A 20,439-nucleotide genomic window follows, 5' to 3' on the forward strand; every position below is an offset into this window, starting at 1 on the left:
TGCCGCTTCCCACCCTCCATTACCTCCCTACCGTGCTAAATTACTCCTTTTCGCCAAAAACTCCATACCCTCACTCTCCTCGACCCGGGCTTTATTTACAAGGCCCAGCCCGCCCCAGCCCGCGGCGTCCCCGCCTGCAGCAGCAGTAGCCGCAAGCGAGACCCGCCCCCACCTATCAGTCGCTGTAGACCCGCCCTTCTGCGGGGCGCACGCGCCGGCTTGGTCTCCTGCTGTATGGTGAATGAGGCGTCCGTCAAGCGGCAGGCGCGGGTGAGGGCCAATCAGGCGCGCCTTTCGGGGCGGGGGCGGAGCCTTGGCGGCAGGGTGGAAGCGGCGAGGCGCAGGGCGCAACGCGGAGGTGATGGGCGGCCTGGGTGCGGTGGTTGGGGGGGGGTGCGTGGTCTTCGTGGCGCCTCCGCCTCAGTCGGGTTTAGCTTTAGTTTTAGTTTCAGTGCGGCGGGGCGAGCCGAGCCGTGGGGGCTGATTCCGGCCCGGTGGGAGCGAGGGAGCGCCTGTAGCGCGGGCGGGCAGCGGGCCGGGTCGCCTAGAGAGCCGTGTCCGGGTGCGGGTTGTGGGCTCGCCGGTGCGGCCTGGCCGCCGTGCGAGGGGAGCCCCCCGCAGCGGGCTGCCGCGGGCCGCCTGTTCCTACCGCCCTGTCTCGGGCGGGCAGGCAGGTAGGCCCGCGGCGGGGGTGGGCAGGCCGCCGTTGGTCGCTCCGGTTTGTCCCAGCGTTGAGGGAGCCCCTCGGCTTGGGCGGGAGCGTTGGTAACAGCCGGCTTCGGCTCGGCTCTAGGACCCCGACCTACGAAGGCGAGAGCTTAGCAAGAGGGAGTTTATTAGTCCTCCGTGCAGGAGGTGCTCGGCACCTACCGTAGCTTTTTCAGCGGCCGGTGGTGCAGGTCTGCCTTTCTTTCCTTTTAAGATCTCATGCTGTTTGGACTTGAAAGTGTTTCTCTTTAAAAGCAAATTATTTTCTTCAGCGTGCTTCCTTGGTTTTTGATCTCTAGGCCACCGCAAAGCTATTTAAAACTGGTTGAAAAGAGGCTGTGTTAAGAGATTATCTTGTATGTCAGACCGTTCCAGGCAAGTAGCATTGAAGTATGTGTGTAAATTTTGCTTTATAGGTAGAAATGAAGAGAAATTACAGGAGAGGCAAAGAAAAGCATGGTTGGAACAATCGCAAGCACGGCTATTGTCCCCATCGGTACAGAAGACCCAAACACAATAACCATACTGAAAGGCAAGTATATGCAGCTTGTGCTTAGCGTGGGTTAAGCCCATAAGGTGTCTGTCTAGAACTGGTAGGGTTGCCACCTGAAAATCTAGTGGACAGTACTTCTTGTATATCTGTCATCCCTAGTGGGAGAAGGATTGCATTAACTTCTGGAAATTTGTCATATATTCACAACTGTATATTGATTTTTAAACTGAGATGTGGCTCCATTAGCTAGGCCGTTCAGGTGTGCCTGATTGTCTGTAAACTCTTCATCAGTATGCAAAGATAGTTTAGGCAAGAAAAATGTTTGTAAGTGCTTCATTTCACCTGCCCATGTATTTTATGCCTCAGTGTCTACTAGTGTAAAAATTCTCATTAAAGGATCTTCTTGAAAGTTTAAAAGCGTGTCAAGTTATATGGTAATAACACCACTTCTAGCGATCAGGAAACTGAAACAAGGTCTCAGGAATCCTTGAAAATGGATTCTTTAAGGAAAGTACATTTTAAACTTTAGAATTTATATTTGCCTGTGTTTGAGCTATTTTTATGACTCTTTCCCATGTTCTTTCCTTAGTGCCTCTTGCAGGAATAAAAGAGGCTAATCCTTTGCTTTAATACTCTAAGCATCTTTTAAAATGTATTTTTAGAGAGAAAGGTACATGCACATATATATGAGTTGTCCTGTTAGTTGTATTTGTGTAAGAAAAGTTAGAAATGCAAATGGGCCCTAATTCAGTGAATATGGAATGAAAAAGATTTTATTAAAAAGCTTTAAATTGAAGTGTTTGGGTTTGGTGGCAGGTTTTTTTCCCCTTGTAGGTCAGTTATGTTCTTTAACTATTTTCAAAGGTGTATAAAAAAACAGCAGGAGAACTGGTATTAGAACTAGATCTTCTGTGTCATTTTGTTTTCAGTAAGTTACGACTCTTGCAAAACATCTTGGCCTCATGCTTTTAAGATGACATGTAATAAGACCTGTCTTAAAAAGTGAGAACTGTACAGGCAAGTCAGAAAATATCCCAGTGGAATTTTGCTCATCAGTAGTGAATGTGCCCATTTAAATTACTTCAGAAAGAAGAAAACTGTGGGTGTCCTGTTTATTACAAAAGCAGAGGCTCTTCTTTCTTGGAGTTTTCATTAAACTTTTGTTTATTTTGCAAGTCCCTGAACCTCATCAAAGAAGTTCTTGTCATGAAGAGAATGGTAATATATTTTTGACCTGACATCAGTGTTTTTACCTGCGCCGTCTCTCACTTTATGCTGTGAAGACTTACATGCTTCCAAGAGTGGGCTTTTCTTTTAATCAGGGGTTATGGTAAAATGCCCAGAATTAATCTTTCACTGAAAAGAGTTCAAGGCACTTGCAGAATTAGCAGCCACCTCTAATGTTCTAGCAAGTTAATTAAGGGTTTTAAGATGTTGGTATCTCTAATGTTATTGAGAGGTTTTTAAGCTGAGTATTTTTACTGTTTTATTTTCATAGTTTAGTGTATGGTGATATACACAGTGTACTTATCACAGCCCTGCAAAATTTTACTTCGTTAATGTCAACAAGATGTTTTCTAGATTCTTTGTGGGAAAGATGGGTAGGACAACTGTGAGCCTGTCTTGAAGGCAATGCTGGTTTTTTAGGCCAGAACAGGAGGAGCCACAGACCGCAGTGAACTCAGGCCCCAGCAGCAGTGGCGATCCTTCTTCATCCACTTTAACACAGAACTCTGCAGTACCAGGTAAGAAGCCATGTTTATGGGTCAAAAATCAGTGTCATTATGCTGCCTGAATGAAAAAAATAGTAGTAGCTGCTTTAATAGGATGGCATTAAAGGGGGGATACAAGCAGTAAAGTTTGTAGAGAGAAGTAACATGGGGTGATACAAAAAGATGTGGTAAGTGAGGCTCAAAAGGGCAGGGCCTAATACACTTTCAGGTCCCCAAGTGCTTCTCATGTTTGAAATCTTGTGTGCTTAGCAAAGTGGATATAAACTGAAAAAAGATAATTCTGTTTCTCCCTCCAGAAATGTTGCTTGGGAAGAAGATGAACTTTGTTTCTTTTCTTATGTGTCCTGAAGATGTTTATAAAATGTATTTTTCAATAAAAACATGAAATAAGAAAAGAAGAGAGCATATGAAAAATAACTTGCATCTACTTAGTCAGTATTTTTAGAAGACACAACAATCCACCACTTTGGGCCGGGGGGGAGGGAATCATCTATCTTTACAAAATACACTGAAGGCATAGTCTGTAAGAAGTACGCTCTGGCTAAATGTTTGTTTGTCATCAGGGAGTTCACTGGTGAAACCAGACTTGATGCAGTAGCAATGCTATCGAGGAAGATATCCTGTTTGCATTCTGTTTTCCTGACTCATTAAAGAACCCTAGCAAAAGCTAGGCCTGTGGGAACATATGTTTCTCCACCACAGGAGTTCTAAAACACCCCTGACTCTATAACCTCTTAACAACAGAAGAATCCAGAGTTTAAAGGGACCTTTTTAGTATATCACCTCTTTGTGCTTAAGAGGTTCTGAACGTTAGATGTATCCTGCAAGGCATTTATTGCTGTAAGTTTAGATTCTGTATATTAAATGCAGTGCGCTTTATATTTTTGTTGACCTGAATAAATCTTGGTCACTTGTTGCTAAGCTGAAACCTTGAAGATGGGCACAAGGAGCTGAACTGTAAGCAGCAGCAGCAAAAAGAGGTTACTTCAAATACAATTTCTGGTTGTAGGTAAAGGTTTAAATAAAACCTCTTGAAAAGAAGATGTTAACACATTTCTGACTAAAATCCCTTGTCTTGAGGCAATGTACCATTATGAATCTATCAAAGTATTTTGCCTTTCTGTCTCTGAATTTACCTGGGCAGTGAAGCACTAAAATTGAATGTTTCTCTCATCCCAGTTCATCTTTGGAGGATGTGGAAGGCGGAAGAATTTGTGTTGTCCAAATGTACTCTTGATTGTATCTATATCTCTCCTATGTGTTGAAGAAAAAGTGGCTTGTTCAGAGAAGTGAATCACTATTTTCGTTTGGGTGATACCTCATTGTCAGTGTTTTTTGGGTGTAATTTTTTTGTTGTTGTTTTTTTGAGGTGCGTGTTTGTTTGTTCAGGACTGTCCTACCTAGTCTCTTAACCAAGAGTGTCTAATGATTGATTTATAAAGAAAGGTAACTTGTTCTGGAGCAACTTTTCCTCTGTGCTTCTCTCATCTGTCTGAATTTCATCTTGGTCAGTGGTGACACCCCTTCGGTACCTGTGTAATGGCGCTGCGTTTGAAAGCTATAAATAATCTTTTTCTTTTCCTTTAAGTTGCTGTCGTCTAATCCTAATCTGTGTATCGTGCTTGGGACCTGCTTGGGAGCAAGAGCTTTGAGCCTCGTGAATCTGACATTCCCGTGAAGATGTGGGATGTCAAAGAGCAATAAAGAAACTTAGTTATTCGCTTGATTTTGCCTGGGTTTTGCCACTTCTTTTTTTTTTTTTAAGAACTGCCAGGATTTTACTATGACTCAGAAAAGAACCGCTATTTTCGCCTACTGCCTGGACATAATAACTACAACCCACTCACCAAGGAGAGCATTCAGTACAAGGCGATGGAATGCAAAAGACTGAGACTCTTAGAAGAGGAAGAAAAACAAAAGAAGGTACATTCTGGAAAAGATTGCAATTAGTCTTTTTTTCTACCCTGGCCCAGGACAGATTATAAGGTACAGCCTTTCAATCCTGACTGTGGTGCAGTTCCCTAAACTGTCTGAAGAAATGATAATTTCTTTTTGCTGAGAATTTATAGTCCTTCAAGCCTTTTGTTTGGCTGTTCCACACAGGAATGAAAGCAGGTCATTACAGACAGAAAACTTGTAAAGAGACAGGAACTGTGCTTAGAATTGCAGATTGTCTGACAGTTACACTTGAGTCAGGACATTGGATGCCAGGTTTCAAATCCCTGCCTTCAATTGGCAAAGTGGGGTCTTGATTTTGTTTTCCACATTTTATATATTTACTGATCATATTCCTGGACTCTGAAGAAAGAATGCTAAGGATATTTTGTGGAAATAGCTTTTTCATGAAGAATTTTTTTGGATGGGTAGAATCAAGGCGGGTCTTATGTTTACGCCTGGAAAACCTGTATGTTTTTCTTCATAAGTGTTACAGCAGAGTTAGTACTGGTGCTGCATATTGGTAACTTGGGTAGAATAACTAACAAGGATGGCTTTTAATTATCTGAAAGCCATGTCTTATAACTTTACAAATCACAGCTCAGCTTAAATGTGCTGGCATTCGGAAGAAGCGAGCAGTATTTTTCTCCATGGGTAATGAAGTTCTGACTTCAACCAGCCATTCAGCTCTCTAGTCTTCACTGTGAAAGTGCTGCTGTTGGTTTGGTTTTGGCTTTTAGTTTTTTTGGTTGTTTTATTTGTTTCCATGAGCAGTTTAGGCTTAATAGATACTAAGCCGCTGCTGGCCACGTTGCTGTTGATGGGAACTGTGGATATACATCTCTTCTCAAAATCTGGCCATTGAGTCAGACATCTGAATTAGACTCCCAGATAAGGACACTTTGATTCTTAAATACTTGCTTTGTCGGAGTGTTATCAAAAAGATCTCTTACTCCATAACTCTGCAAAGTTCTCTGCTTTGGTGTCCCCAGAAAGCGTTGCCGTGAAGTTTTAAAAAATGATGAATGGAAAAGTAGTTCAGTGCAGCAGTAAGGCTGCATAGTTAATAGCAGTCTTGTGATAGAAAGTCTTGCTGTATAGTAAGAATTTAAGGTGTTATAGTGAAACCAGAAGGTGAATTCACACCTCAAGGTGGTACTGCTGATTATGTCAAGCGAAAACAATGGCTGTTGTTTTTCAGTTTTTTTTCCTTCAGGTTTTGTATTTACAGAAGCACCCTGCATCTCACAGGAATATATTCTTGTCTCTCTTTTGTCTCCTTACTGTAGCAGTGCTGGAATGTGTTTTATAGACATTCTGAAAATTTTAATGTATGTAGGCTAGAGGAAAAAAGTTACCTAAATATCCCCAACATCTAAGATGCCCAGCCATGTTCGAATCGTAAACAAGCAAATAACTGAGTACACTTTCATGTTACTCCCTTCCAGAAAACAACAAGGGCTGGACTGAACTCATCTACACTGTTACAGAAAAGGCAGCTGGGTTTGCTCAGCTCTACAAGTTATTGCAGGTACAATGATTTACTTTGTCTTCTGTTTCCAATACCAAGTTCTGCTTTTAGTGCAACTGTTCCTGCCAGGTTTTTTTTGCATTTCTTACTGTTCCGCTTAGGACGAAGAGGAACATATTACTTACAGTAAAAAAAAAAAAGTTATATTCTTTTATAATCAGAATACTAAAGTGATGAGAATTCAAATGAAGAGGAGGTTTCCCAGTGCGGATAACTGGGGTTTAAAATTCCACATTTTTTTTTCAACTTATGTTGTTTTGCCACATTGTGCTTTATGAATACAAAGCAGCTTTCCTTTGGATGAATGCTCTTCTATTGAGGAGACCGTTCCCCCTGTCCCCCATTAGAATTGTGATGCTCAGATTCAGTAACAGCACAGAAGGCAAATCATTTTCTATGTTGTTGTTTCTGCTACTGAAGATGTACTGGAGTTCAAAATAATGGGATGAAACTCCAGGAACGTGGAAGATACAGGTTTTATAAGTAAAATGGCAGCCTGCTAGTTGTTCAGACATTTTATCTTCTGTGATTGAGAAGCAGTTCTGGATATCCTATCCGGAATTATTTTCATCAGCATTAAACCTGGGCTTACCTGAATTATTCTCTCTTCCCCCTGTCCCCCCCCCGCTTCTTTTACAGGCTGGTCCATGAACTAAAAGTGAACTGCATGCAGAGGAGGAAGATAGAAATTCACAGTCCAGATTCCTCAGTTGCTGGAACCAATAATTTTAAAATAATTGTGGTAGGTTATGAGAACTGTTAAGTCTTTAGGATAAAGAGAGCTCATATCCAGTGAAAATTCAGGATCTTGTAATCAAATACCGTAGGTCAAATTTTGCTTTCAAAGATGCATTATTTGTGGTGTGTCCATTCTCAAAATCTGTGTTCGGTGATTTTAAATAGGTAGGAGGAGGCTGTTCCTTTCCTGGAAGGAACATGGTGAAAAGGTTGCATATGAAAGTGACTTGTTTGGTTCGTTGGTTTTTTAAGCTGATCAACACATTCTCTTTGAAATTAACAGGAGTTGAGTGGATAGTTAGTGTGGAGCCGGGGTGGGGGGAAGTGGGGAGGATTAAGAGAAAGAAGAAGAAATTGGAAGAGAAGAATTTGGGGAATGGCAAAGTATGTGGTCCACAGAGTCTATGTAAACATCATTATTAATGTTATATCTCATGATCTGAAGGCAGTTTCTATGGGATTTGATGGTACCACATGTGCAGGAGAGCTCTCTGGGGCAAGTATCTTCCATAACCTATGTAGAAACCTCTGCAGGACTGGCTCCTGGCCTCGTAAACAGAGCACTGTATAGGTAGCTGAAGCCAGAAGGGAGCGAGAAACTTAATATCATAAAAGTTAAAATGTAGTACCAGCCTTTTTGCTGTGATCCAACAGCAGAATTCTATGTTCACTTTTGATAAGATTTAAATTTTTGTTTTGAGTCCTCTGCCAACACCAGTCTGTGCTTTCTAATCAGCCTGAGTAAGTGTCTAGAACTGATATAATTGGAAAGAGTATTTATTGTTACTCAAGAACTAAATCCTTTTCTTACTCATGTTTTTATGTGCATGCATATAAAAAGGAGTTGGCCACTGTTTTTAAGAGATGAATGGAAGCGGGTGATGTTAAAGGGATCAGAATTAATGTCTTGTTTCATTTTAGACCTAATGCAGCTCCTTCAAGCTGTTTTTTTTTCTGTAAGTTTCCAGTAAGTGTGACCAACAACTTTTATTTTACAGGCAGATGTTGCTTGTGAACGGATATTCACTGTGAATGATGTAGAGCATGGAGGATGTAAATACGGTATCATCAACCTCAGTGGTTTGGGGAAGGAGTCTCTCACTGTGGAGATGTATGACAACCTCTACTTCACAAACCGCAAAGTACTGTGGTCTGTTCCTGCTTCCTTTGGCTATTGCATGCTCAGAATGCTGTTCCTTGGGAGGCACAGGTGGAACTGCATGAGGGTTGGGGAAGGGGTTAGGAGGGGAGGACGGAAGAATCTAGCAATTTGAAGCTTGGATAAATGCACAATCACGGTAAACTTCTCTCTGGAAGTCCTCAGTATCAGTGTGAGTTCTCAGGAATAATACACTACAATTGGAACGGAAGACTATGTCGAAGTACCAGCTTCCCAGGGCAGTGCTTGCTTCGGGGTTGCACTTGGCCATAGCTGACAAAACTGGTCAGTGGGCCAGAAATTACTAGGATTTGCATGCTGCTGCTTAAACACATTTTCCCTAAATTATTTTTATCCTTGAACATGAAGAATATTTAAAACAGGCTTTCATAATCTCTTCATGCTCAGATTCCTTTAAGGATGATCCCTTAAATAATAGCATGTGCTTGGAGTCTGTGCTTGGGCAGACTTCTCAATGCTGTTCGTCTCCCTCACTTAAGAGGAGTATGAGGCTAAAATAGTCATGACCCATTACTGGGCTATTTAGTTGGCTAAGGAAGTGTGTTTTATGTCATCTTTGCGTGGAAATACCCTTTCATGAGTTGAATAAGAGATCATAAAAATAGTATGTCTTCTTGTGTCTGAAGGTGAATTCTGTGTGCTGGGCATCATTGACTCATCCAGATTCCCATGTTTTATATCCTTTTTTAAAAAAGCAAAATTTCTGTTCAGCTTTCACAAGTCTGCATCATGCTGTGCAGAACAACTGACTTCCAGGAAGACACCTCATGTAGTTGCCCCAGAAATTTAAGTTTTCTGGAAAACAGAGAAAGATGTTGGAGCTAGTGAGATATACGGTTCTGTTACAGATATATGTAGAATTGCTCCAGTGTGATAGTAGGTGAAAGACTATGTTCCCTGCCCTGGAGAATTCCCAGTTCATTAATAGTGTAGATGCCATACCCAAAATTACCTGATGTTAAGAAATTGGCTGGGGCAAAAGAATAAGAGAAGGAGTTAGGCAACTACCTTTCTCTTTGAAGTGGACTTCTTTGAAAGTGGATTGGCTGGTTGCTGTTGTAAACCATCCTGTTATTGGTTGGGGCAAGAGGAGAATGGAGCGATTCACTGGTGTCATGCTCTGTAGGTTTTGGAGCATGTTCTGCAGATCTGTCTCAGGAGAAGAGGAAGGTTGATAGTGCAGTAGAGGAAGCAGTGGTGGACAATGCAGAGTTCAGAATAGAGGAAGAAAAGGGGATTTTAACGTGGGAGATGGCAGGCAACAAATGTGCCAGTAAAGTGCAGAGAGAGGAAATTACATAGAAATGTATGTAATGGCTCGTGGGAAAAGCCAAGCAATTCAAGACTCATCCAGGAGGTGGCAGGAGTTCATCAGGCTTGATCACAGCTGGTTAGTAGGTGGGGACTGTTTGGTTTGGACATTTTGTGCTTTCCTCTAGAGTGTCACAGACTTACCCCACTGAATTTGAAATGCAGCTTTCAAGTCCTGCTTATACCTGGTATAATCTTTAGAAGGTATTTTAATGTAATCTAAGCTGAGTCTTCCTTGCTTCCCCAATGTGTGCTCTCCTTTTTCCAATTTATCTCCATGAAAAACAGAATTATATTAATGCAATCTCATTAGCATGTAAAGATGAGTAGAATGATCCTTGTAGGCCATGTGTTTGGTTTGGGTTTTTTTTCTGTCACTAGAAAGATGCATTAGTATTCCTCTTATCTTGTCTTTTTGGCAGTGAAAACATACAGACAAGAATGTGGGAGTTCTTTCTAGCTCTTTCCTATGAAAAAAATGAAGAGTCAAGACTTAATTCTAAACTGTAAGGCACATCAGAGGTCTCTGAGGGAAAGTATTGTTTGCTGTGGCTGTATCAGCATCTTGCTTTTCCCAGTTATAAATGTTAGGTAGGTTGTTCCGTTCTAGGGAGGAATCTTTGTTTTCCTTAACTCACTTCAGCAAGCTGTGTCTCATGGGGATTGCGGAAACACCAGGCTGTGCCAGTCTGCTTCCAGCATCATTGTTCAGCAGCACTAACCCAGGTAAGGTGTTTCTGTTGTTTTGGTTTTTTTTTCCTCCAGTTTTCAATAGCAGTTATGAGACCAAAAGAGCACAAAGGAAAGATTATTTCCACACTTTTCTTCAGTAACTGGTGAGACATTTGTATTATTGTAAAACTTAGAAAGTCTGAAACAGTTTAAGAAGTGAACAGATGAAAGAACTTACCTTAAGAATTGATTAACAAGCAGTATTCAAAGAACTAGTTTATTTTTAGCTGATGATGATGTAGAAGTTGACTTTGGCAGGAGAACACGTCACTTGTAAATGTTTGGGATTTTTCATGAGTACTTTGGCCTGTAACTAATGCTCAGAAGCTGCACACAAAAATTACTCCAATTTCCTTATGGGCTATCTAGAATCATCACGGAATCCCTTCTCATAGTAGCTACTCAGGTATGCTCAGTGGATTAATCAAAGGTGGAGAGCTGGTAGATGTCTCGGCCATAGCTCCTTGCACAAGCTCATGCTCAGTTGTGTGTAAGCATGACTGATTTAGAGAATCCAATGTCTTAAGTCAGATGGCAGTAGCTATATCTTTATATATTTTTGTTCAACCTTATTGGGAGCAGGACTTTATTAATTGGACTTTCTTGATAGATGCCAGAACCATGCTTCATGTCAAACATTGCAGTCCTCTAACCTGGTTTCCACTCAGACATGATTAGTTAAGTTTATTCAGACAGTCTCTGATAGATAAGAGTTATGGACCTATATGAAATTTCTAATGTCATGCTATCTATGCAGGCATTTAAAAAAAAAAAAATAGATGCGTAGCGTTAGCATGAACTTGAAGAGTCACTGAAGATGGGTGGCTACTAGGCCAGCACACCCAATTGCTCTGTAGAACATTTTAAACTCTTGACCATAATGAGATGGCCCAAGTTCCACCAAAATCCTCCTGTATAGTATTTCCGATTGACTGTTTTAGGTATTTCCAAGTTTCTTGACTTAATTCACTCTCCTAAATTGTTGGTTTGTGGGAACCTTGCTAAGTAGATGCTAGGAGCAACATAGAACCTAACCTGTCTAAAACCATGTTTTAGAGATGTCACCTGTGCTGCCTGACATATGTGTGATCATGGTGGATGTGCCACAAAGGAAGTGAAAATGGAGGATTTAAATTTTACATCAGTGAGTAGACTTTGTGCAGGTGCTACATGAGTAAGGGTCAAATCTAGGGTATCATTCCTTACTCATACCATTTGTTTTTTAAATAGGCAGGCCTTACACTTACAAGACTTACAGGTTAGTCTTTAGCTAATCTACACTTGCAAATAGCTTACTTAGTGTTGCAAGGCAGGTGTTATTTTTCTCTTTCCTGCCATGGTCAGCCCTCTGACTAATGATTGTGAGAGATGGTGAAATTTATTCATCTGTCTATGAAGACTGTCAGTCTTCAGCTTATAGTCATGAGATCCCACTCGTGTTTCCTGTCTCTTGCGTAGCACAGGGACACTAAATGGGTAGCATTTTTCTCTGCTTCAGATTGAAATGTTGAAAGAAGTATGGAAATCCAGAGAAGCTTTCTGAGTTATCATCCTGTCCTAACATCTTACGGATGCTTCATGTGTTGCTCCTCTTTCCTAGGAGACCGACCTGGAATGCTGTGCAGCTTCAAGATATCCACTGCCTGGTCCTGTGCTTGGTGCCTGAATCCCCAAGCAGACAACTGCTTCAGCACAGGTGATCTGCAAGGCTAGCAAGCCCTTCCATCTCAGTGAGAAAGGCTTCTTGTATTATTCTCCCGCTGCTATCCAAATCACAGCTAAAAGAACATAATGTCTCTTCCTTAGGCCTGACACGACGAGTTCTTGTGACCAATGTAGTGACAGGACATCGACAGACGTTTGGAACCAGTAGCGATGTATTGGCACAGCAGTTTGCCACACAGGTAAAATGAACCGTACACCCCTCATTTTTTCAGAGCTCTGCCTCATTTGTGGGCTCTTTGTTCTGTTTGTGATAGGACTCATCATGCTGTATGTAAGGTTGTGATTACAGTTACTGTTGGATAGCTGTTCCACAACAGCTCGTGGGCTCTGATGCTTGTACGCAGATGAATAGTGAACAAAAAGATAACTGATTTCAAACTCTGGGGCAAGAGGTGATTTTTGTTAATTGTACAGAGGCAAAAAGGAAATGAAGGAAGTACAAAGAGCACAGTAATAATGTGGTGTAAAATTGTTTTGGTTTTGGCAAATGAGCTTGTTTTGTTAACACTCAGTGTATTGTCTCCATCAAGAAGAAAACCCTTATAAAATACTAATGGGCTTGTTCCCAAAGATATAGTGAGAAGGGTGAAATCGGAACATGAGAACTCCAGTACCTGTTTTGCTGTTATGTCATACTTGGGTTCCTACGTACTTCAGCTGTAAAAGTTCAGCTAGGTAAATAATTGAGGTTTGCATGGAACTAATGAGTTGCTTGATGAAAAATGTTGCGGTGTGTCAGAAAAATTCTGTTTCTTAATGCCTGGGTTAATAAAATAATTCTACACCTGCACCAGAGAGCTCAAAAGCCTGACATAGCTTTTGTCTGTATAACTTGTAAGATCCTTTCAGATGTTACATAGTATGCTGCTTTCTCTTGGATTCTTCCAGACCCCGGTGCTGTACAATGGCTGCCGATCGGGTGAGATTTTCAGCATTGATGTGCGTCAACGCAACCGCAAGGGCCAGAACTGGAAAGCCATTCGTCTCTTCCATGACTCAGCAGTTACATCTATTCGCCTTCTTGAGGCTGAACATTATGTTATGGCAGCAGATATGGCTGGAAAGGTACGGTTTGGTGGTGTCCTGGGTATTCTGTTCCTTTTAAGTATCTGGGCATTGACAGGTGCTTATCCCAGTCCCAAGGGTGGATCCCTGTTCTTTGCGGCGGGTAGGATGGAGCTGGGTGGTGGTCCCACATATGGGACCATCAGCCATCAAGTGCTCTCTGCTTTGTTAATATATCCTCTTTCAAACAATTACTTCCACTTGCAGATAAAACTGTGGGACCTGAGAACAGCGAAGTGTGTGAATCAGTACAAAGGTCATCACAATGAATATGCTGTTCTCCCTTTGCATGTAAATGAGGAGGAAGGACTTCTTACCGCAGGTGGGTTGATTCCCCCCCGCCCCTACTTGTAGAGGGCATGGCAGTGATTTTCTTATGCCTGAGGAGTGTTTCTTAGCTACAGCTGCTGGAAGCTGTAAAGCTGTTAATTCTTTAAAAATTCAGAAGAAATTTAGCCTTAGACATACTGTAATACACTCTGAAAATTAAGAAATAATCTTACGAATGCACACCTACTGTAATCACTCCTGTTTAGTGCCTAACGGCTTCATCTGCTGTGTCCTGCAAAAGTCCCATTATCCTTTCCGCAGTGTCTCTCAAAAGTAGAGCAGAAAACACTTGATTATTTTTTTTTTAATTCATGGAAACAGGTGTAAATGGGAGACTTGGTGAATACTTTATACAGAGACTAAAGACTCTGTGTATGTTCGTTTGGTGCTGAAGGGGGTAGTGTGGTGATGGCCTGAAGCAGTGGCGTGTAAGCGTAACTTCTTGTAAGCTGTCTGCACCACTCAGGTTCACTTTGAATATGCTTGGCTACAGTCAGAGATTTTTTTCTTCTTAATTTCATTTGGGGTTGGGGGAAGGAGGTTACAAAAAATGAAGCAAAGTATAGCCAAGTTTCACAATGTCACTGTAAACATAGTGGCCTTCTCTCCCTGGATTTGTCAATAAGTGACAGAATAATAGGAATAATTCTTGTTAATTTGACAATGAGTGTTTCTCCCCTTTTTTTTGGCTAAGGAACTTGATAATGAGGAAAGCACTCTAAATAGTGATTTATCATACCTTTTATTGTCTAATAGGAGATGCACATTTTTCCCACTTTTGCAGTATTCAGTGTAGACTTCTGTTTTGTAAAGTACTGACAAGCATTCTGCCTCTTATGTGTGTAGAAATGGCCACGGTTTTTTTCCCCGTAGACCTTCTGCTTCTGTGATGATGATCTTGCAGAGCTATGTAAAGTACTTTTTGTGTGATGGTGAATTCTGGTGTCCTTTCCTTTCCAGTCGGTCAAGATTGCTACACCAGAATTTGGAGTCTCCAAGATGCCCATCTGCTTAGAACCATCCCTTCTCCCCACCCATCCTCCAAAGATGCCATTCCCAGTGTGGTGTTTTCTTCCAGACTTGGGGGTAGCCAAGGTGTTCCTGGCTTACTCATGGCTGTCAAACAGGATCTCTACCACTTCTCCTATAACTGACACAATATTCTCCTCAGACCTGGTCTACAAAGCTGCCAGTCTATACATGACTTCAAAATTCTTGCACCAGTCACCATGCTGTTGAGTCACTATGTGCTGCTGTTGCATCTGCTTTACCCATGAAATTCGGAACCTCCTCCGGCAGGTTCGGCTGTGTACATCAGATGTGTACACACCCTGTAAATAAAAGCCGAATGCTGGTTAACTTCTTGGGCAATATTCAGTCTCTCTGAAATCTAGCTATAAGCTTTGAAAAGCTGGTAAACGTGCAGTAAGGGCCCGGCTCACGCCAGCTGAATTTGCTGTCAAGAGGCTGCTCTAACTTAATCCTAGTTTGGTCATACAGCCACTTAGCTATGGTTACATGAGCAAGTTAGGCTGGTGCAACAGTGGATTAGCAGAGTGAAGCAGCTAGTGTCGAGAAACTGATGCTAGAGGTGTCCTGGGGCTTTGTTTGGAGCAGCTTTGGACAGGGTTCCTCTGTCCGCTCTCTCTGCTACACCTAGGGTTGGAAGCAGTCCAAGGAACAGGTGTTTACCCACTCATGCTGCCCGTCCTTTGAGCTGGGCCGTGTTAAACTCTGTCCTTGTCAGATGACGGTAGTGCACTGCTGCCCTGCCGCCATTCCCTTTAAAAGGCAGCATGCGTAGAACAAAACCCCTTTCCTGCTCCAGTAACCAGGCTCAATGTCCCTGTTCATTTATCCTAGTGTTTCCTAACCCAGCCCACACCCGTAACCCGGAGTTTGGCCTGCGGCCTGGAATGGCAGGTTTGCGTATGCAGCTGTAGCAGGAGACAAGCCTGGCCTGGACAGACCATGTCCTCTTTGGGATATGAGATCACCTGTGCAGATCAGGGCTCTTGCATACGGAGGTACAACTCGGCTCTTGGCTGTGAAGTTGTAGCACCAGCTTGTAGTAATTGGACAACATTTCAGGAGCCTCTACCTGTATTTGAGAACAATTATCATCCTGTGGAGCCTCATTACCCCCAGCTTCTTGCTGGTCGCCAGCCTGGGGTGGGCAAGACCATCCTGCAGCTAGCGTACTTAGGGAGCACTGACAAGAGCCGGAGCCAACGGGGTGAAGGCCCTCATGGACTAGACAGGGCTACTGCTGGGCTTCGCAAGAAACTCAAGCCGCACTCAAGTTTTCTGAAATTCTTAGGAAAGGAATGCAGGAACCCCCTTTCCATCCTGGGATCCACATAGAGCATTTGGATGTACAGCTGGGTTATGAGAGGTGCTACTTCCCATGGGACCCTGCCAGGCCAGCGGGCGAGCCCACAAACAGGTTGTAATCATGTCCCTGCTCCACAGAGGCCGTGTCCAGCTGGCTCGGTGAGATGGCTGTGTCGGAGAGCTAGGCTGGGTGCCTGCCGAGTGCCTTCTGAAATCGGGTATAGGCTGCACAAAGATAAGTGTTTCTGGTGCTGTAGGTGTGGCCTACAGTTGGGAGTGCTCAGCACAGCACTCATGCCTGGGATTCACCTGTGTCTTCAGTGCAGAGGGGTGCAACACTGCTGAGCATCCTAGGTAGGAAGGGGCTTGCAAGCCCCCATCAGAGCTTTTCCACTTCTTTAAATTGCATCCCAGGAATAAAAAGAAACAGGGCTAACACCTGTCTCTGGACTGCTTACCCCATTCGCTCCACCATATTGTTTTGAGCAGACATAATTTGTTTTCCAAGGCCCTTCCTGACGTCACTGTGTGTTGTCCTGTGCCTGTAGTGCTGTCTCTGAAACCCTTCTGGGATTTAGGGCCCACAGGCCTGCTCAGAGGGGCGGGGGAAGGCAGCAAGTAGCAGAAACATGTTTTGCAGCAGCAGCAGGAGCGCAGCAGTACTCCAGCAGAGTATCTGTTCTCTGTGCAGAGGCAGGGGGCAGGAGTAACAGCAAGTACATGGAAGAGCTGTTCTAGCCCAAAGCGGGCAAGGGATGCTCTGTTGGTTAACCATGTACAGCAGGGTACCAAGCAAATCTGTTCCCGCCCTCAGAGAAAACCTTCACTGCTGCTGTCCTGGGCATGCCACAAAGGTTTCTAGCTCTTTTATTTCTCAGCAGACATTATTATTCTTTTGCACCTGAAGCTTTTGGCCAGAGCAGCCTATTTATGGAGGGATCACACCCCACCACCTTCACCATGATGTGCCATTGACTCTATTCCACCTCACACAGGTGGATGTGCAGGGAAACATCCCAGACTGTGACTGTGCAGGAGTATTTGCAGTTAAACGAGCGGGTTGGCAAAACTCTTCAATCAGTCACAAAATGTTTTTTCCCAGAGGAGAGTGCGAGCTGCAGCTAAGCACAGCACTCTTCACAGGGATGAGATGCTCGAGGTTGTGTGGCACGAGCACTTGAAGAGCTTATTGAGGACTTGGTGTTGCAACCCATTCACCCCTTTGCATCCCAGCTAGTGGCCTGAGCTCATCAAGCACGCTTCACGAGCGTATTTCTGGCTTGGCTCCCTCCGAAAGGAAGCATCACGAGTGCCCTGCATTGCAAGGCCAATACACGGAGATTCCCTTCACAAAACCAGCGTAAACCTGAGTGTATCCTGTGGGGTTTTGATAATTTCTAACACCCTCCTCTCCCCTTTCCCGCCATATTTCAAGTGACTTTGGATAGAGGGAATTATTCAAATACAGGTGCCAGGAAGGGTTGGCGCTATGAACTCCGCTGCAGGGCTCCACGCTTGTTTCCCCTGTCCTCTCGCAACCTTCAGGCCTAGAGCACTGTGCTGTTCTAGGAAGCTGCCTCTTTCTTCTCAGCAGCTCTTACTGCTCACCACGCTGCAGTGTTATGTGTGCGGATCTCCTTCCCTTTCATTGTAATTCTTTTACCCATTAATCTATAGAGCAGGGAAATTCTCCTCTTGGGAGCAGTGTAATAACTTCAGAGCATGAATATATTCTCTATGAAAAAGCTGTTGCATGGGTAGTGATGAAAGATGAATCCCAGCAAATATTCAAGACAGTTTCTTGCCTGCCTAAGTATACATTCAAAACTCCCAGATCTTTCTTGTATCCCATTAACAGCCATCTCCCGTGTCCCTGTAGGCAGATTGAGCTGTGAATTCCTTAAAACTACGGCTCCCCTGATACATCTGGCTTTAGCGTTTCCCTGCAGAGCCTTCTTTCTCACGTGAAGTGGCGTGGATGCTGCTCCCAGCGTACTCTGTGCTGCCCTTTCTTTCTACAGAACTCGCTTACAAGACCAAGGGTCCTCCGTTCTCCCCAGAGGGTAACTCAGTCTTGCAGGCTCCTCACGTTCCCTCTACTACCCTTGGGTAACTGAAAGACCAGTTTGGCTACTGTGGTCACTGATTCCTGGCTTGCTTTGCTTTTCAGTTTGAGAAAATACTCTGCAATTTGTCTTGATTAGTTACGTTAATTTGGGACATCTTCTGTTGTGTGCACAGTGGTTAACACATGCAGCGCAACTTTCAAAAGCGTTTGCGTTGACTTAGTTAATAATGTGTACTGAAACTAAGCATCTGTTCGGGAAACAGAAATGTAGCTAACCCCATCCCTCTGCGGACTCCTAATGATATATCTGATAACCAATTCAGAGTTGAGTTGGAACATACTTCGTATTGATATCCTTGCTAGTAAACCTGTGTGGTTCAAACACTTGCAGGTAGCAAACCACAAGGGTCATGAACTTACTTAAATCAGAATTAATTCCCAATTTTAAATTCGCATTTAAACTCTTTTCAGTGCTCTTAACTCCAGTTACCGCAAGAAACACAAACTGGGAATTGTGGCAGAAAGGCCTCTTACATAACTGAAGATAGTTTCTTTTCTTCATTCCCTTTTAGGCAAGGCTCATAAAACAAAAGATACTCATTTGCTGTCTGTTGTTTCCAGGAGCCAAATGCACACACATGTCCCTGCAAACTCATTCACCCAACTAGTGCTTTTACAGCCAACACTTCTAATTAAGCCTGCAAGAGCAGCATGAAAGGAGAGGGGAAGCAGGGCAAGAAGAGAGGCAGTTTGGCTTCAGTGACAAGCAGCCTGCAGGCAGCGGCTGAAGTCTACCAAATCAACCATTTTGTTATGCAGCAATAGCTAGGACCCTAAGGCAGCCAAAGAAGTAAGGAACCGCAGCACCCTTCCTCTCTACTACAGTATCAAAATACTGTATTTCTTTGCCTCAGCTTCTCAGCAAGTACTGCATCTAGTAGGAAACTTCAGAAAGGCCAAGCCTGCGCACCAAGATAGGTCGCAGCATCCCTCCTCCGACAGGCTCAATTTGTTTGGTCCCTTTTGCTCACTGGAGCAAGGCTCAGAGCAGACCACCACGCTCTCCTCGCTGACCAAACTGCCAGTGCCTCCCATCAACACGAGGGTTTCAGAAGCTGCAGAGGCTCACCCTTCTTCTCTTCCATATACCCTGCTTCTATCAGTTCTCTCAACCCTGATTAAAAAGGCCCTTTCCACATAAAACCCTTTAGGTCACATGAGGTTCTTAGACATAACAGGTAGAAACTTCTACAGTTTCAACTTCAAGTGTCTAAAGCACAGACAGGATTTGCTTTTGGGTCTTCTCTGGTGGTGGTGGGGTTTTCTCTTTCTGTTGACCCTGATTTATTGCAGTACACAGCTTCATAGTCATTCCTCCTCTATTATCCTGATAAATACTGAAAATAAGAGGTTACCAAAAAATCAGTTTACTAGCCACAATTTCACTCTTGACATTTATACATTTTTGAGCTTAATAGGGACCTATTCTAACAGTACTAGAAAATGAAGCATTTGTTGCGAGGAAGTGAGAATTCAAACCTGAATGCGTACATAGTCTCGAGATGTCCCCTTAGAGTAGATGCTTTCAGAAAAGCTATAATTTGGCAGTGGACAATTCAGCTCTGGTCCCCCGACCTTCAGCTGCTGGTGGCTGCCTGCACACACTGTGCATACTGCATACACTGTGAGCTGTATCAAGTGGTCGATACCCACCCAAAGTTCTTTCTAGACAGGGGATGAGAGAGAAAGAGGGGCTAGGGGTTGAAAGATGCTTGACCTGAGTGTTTAAAGCACCTCAAGAATTCATTTCATGTTTCAAAAACTGAAGCCAAGGCATAAAGTTGGTAAACCATTTTAGGTAATGCCTGCAAATATAATCAAGATCACCTGCCTTTTCTTGTTCAAACAACTTCTTTCCTGTCTGCAGTTCTGTTCATATCGTGGTAGCTGTGAAGCACCCTGATGCCTTCCTGACAAGTCATCATCTGTACGTTATCACACATACACTACCGCTTCTCTCCAGTGCTGCTGTAAAACTGCCTTTTAAGCAGAACCAGAAAGATTTAGCCAGCTTTTCAAAATGTCAGAAATCAGCACGTTTCAAAATCTCCACGCATTCTTGACAGAATTTCTGTAATGCCACAGTTGAGACATTTCCTACATGAGACCATTTTATATATATGAAAAAATCTTGTATCTGTATTGCTTTATTTTTTGCTTGAGTTATAGCAAATAAAAATGAAGTTTAAAAGCTGAATGCAGTTTAATTTTGTCCTAAGGTAGCTGACTAGCTGCCATTCTAGTTTAGCTTTGTCTTTGTCACATCACACTGTTGATTTTGAAAGCCCTCATAGTAATTTTTTAATTATTTTGGCATTGCCATGATGTCGTTGTTGATGTGCCTGCACTATGAACAAAAACTTTTTATGACATACTTTATGCTGTGACTGACAGAATATACACACCAACATTGCTTTACCAAGAAAGAGCGCTCAGCTAAAGTGGGGGGTGGATATGCGGCACGAACGACGCAAACCAGACAGTTCTATCACTTGT

General features: G+C 43.1%; 1 protein-coding gene across 1 annotated transcript; it reads left to right on the top strand.

Moving 5' to 3' along the window:
• Nucleotides 1-281: 281 nt before the first annotated feature.
• DCAF4 (DDB1 and CUL4 associated factor 4) lies at nt 282-20,140 on the top strand. The gene is made up of 14 exons (XM_064462385.1): nt 282-358; nt 1,125-1,240; nt 2,849-2,946; nt 4,700-4,857; nt 6,318-6,400; nt 7,040-7,142; nt 8,137-8,280; nt 8,945-8,994; nt 10,276-10,355; nt 11,962-12,057; nt 12,168-12,265; nt 12,975-13,151; nt 13,359-13,473; nt 14,442-20,140. The coding sequence occupies exons 2-14, from the start codon at nt 1,131-1,133 to the stop codon at nt 14,633-14,635; spliced, it is 1,506 nt and encodes a 501-aa protein (XP_064318455.1). The 5' UTR covers nt 282-358; nt 1,125-1,130; the 3' UTR covers nt 14,636-20,140.
• Nucleotides 20,141-20,439: the final 299 nt, after the last annotated feature.

This window comes from Phalacrocorax carbo, chromosome 10, assembly GCF_963921805.1.
Source record: "Phalacrocorax carbo chromosome 10, bPhaCar2.1, whole genome shotgun sequence".
Taxonomy (NCBI): Eukaryota; Metazoa; Chordata; class Aves; order Suliformes; family Phalacrocoracidae; genus Phalacrocorax; species Phalacrocorax carbo.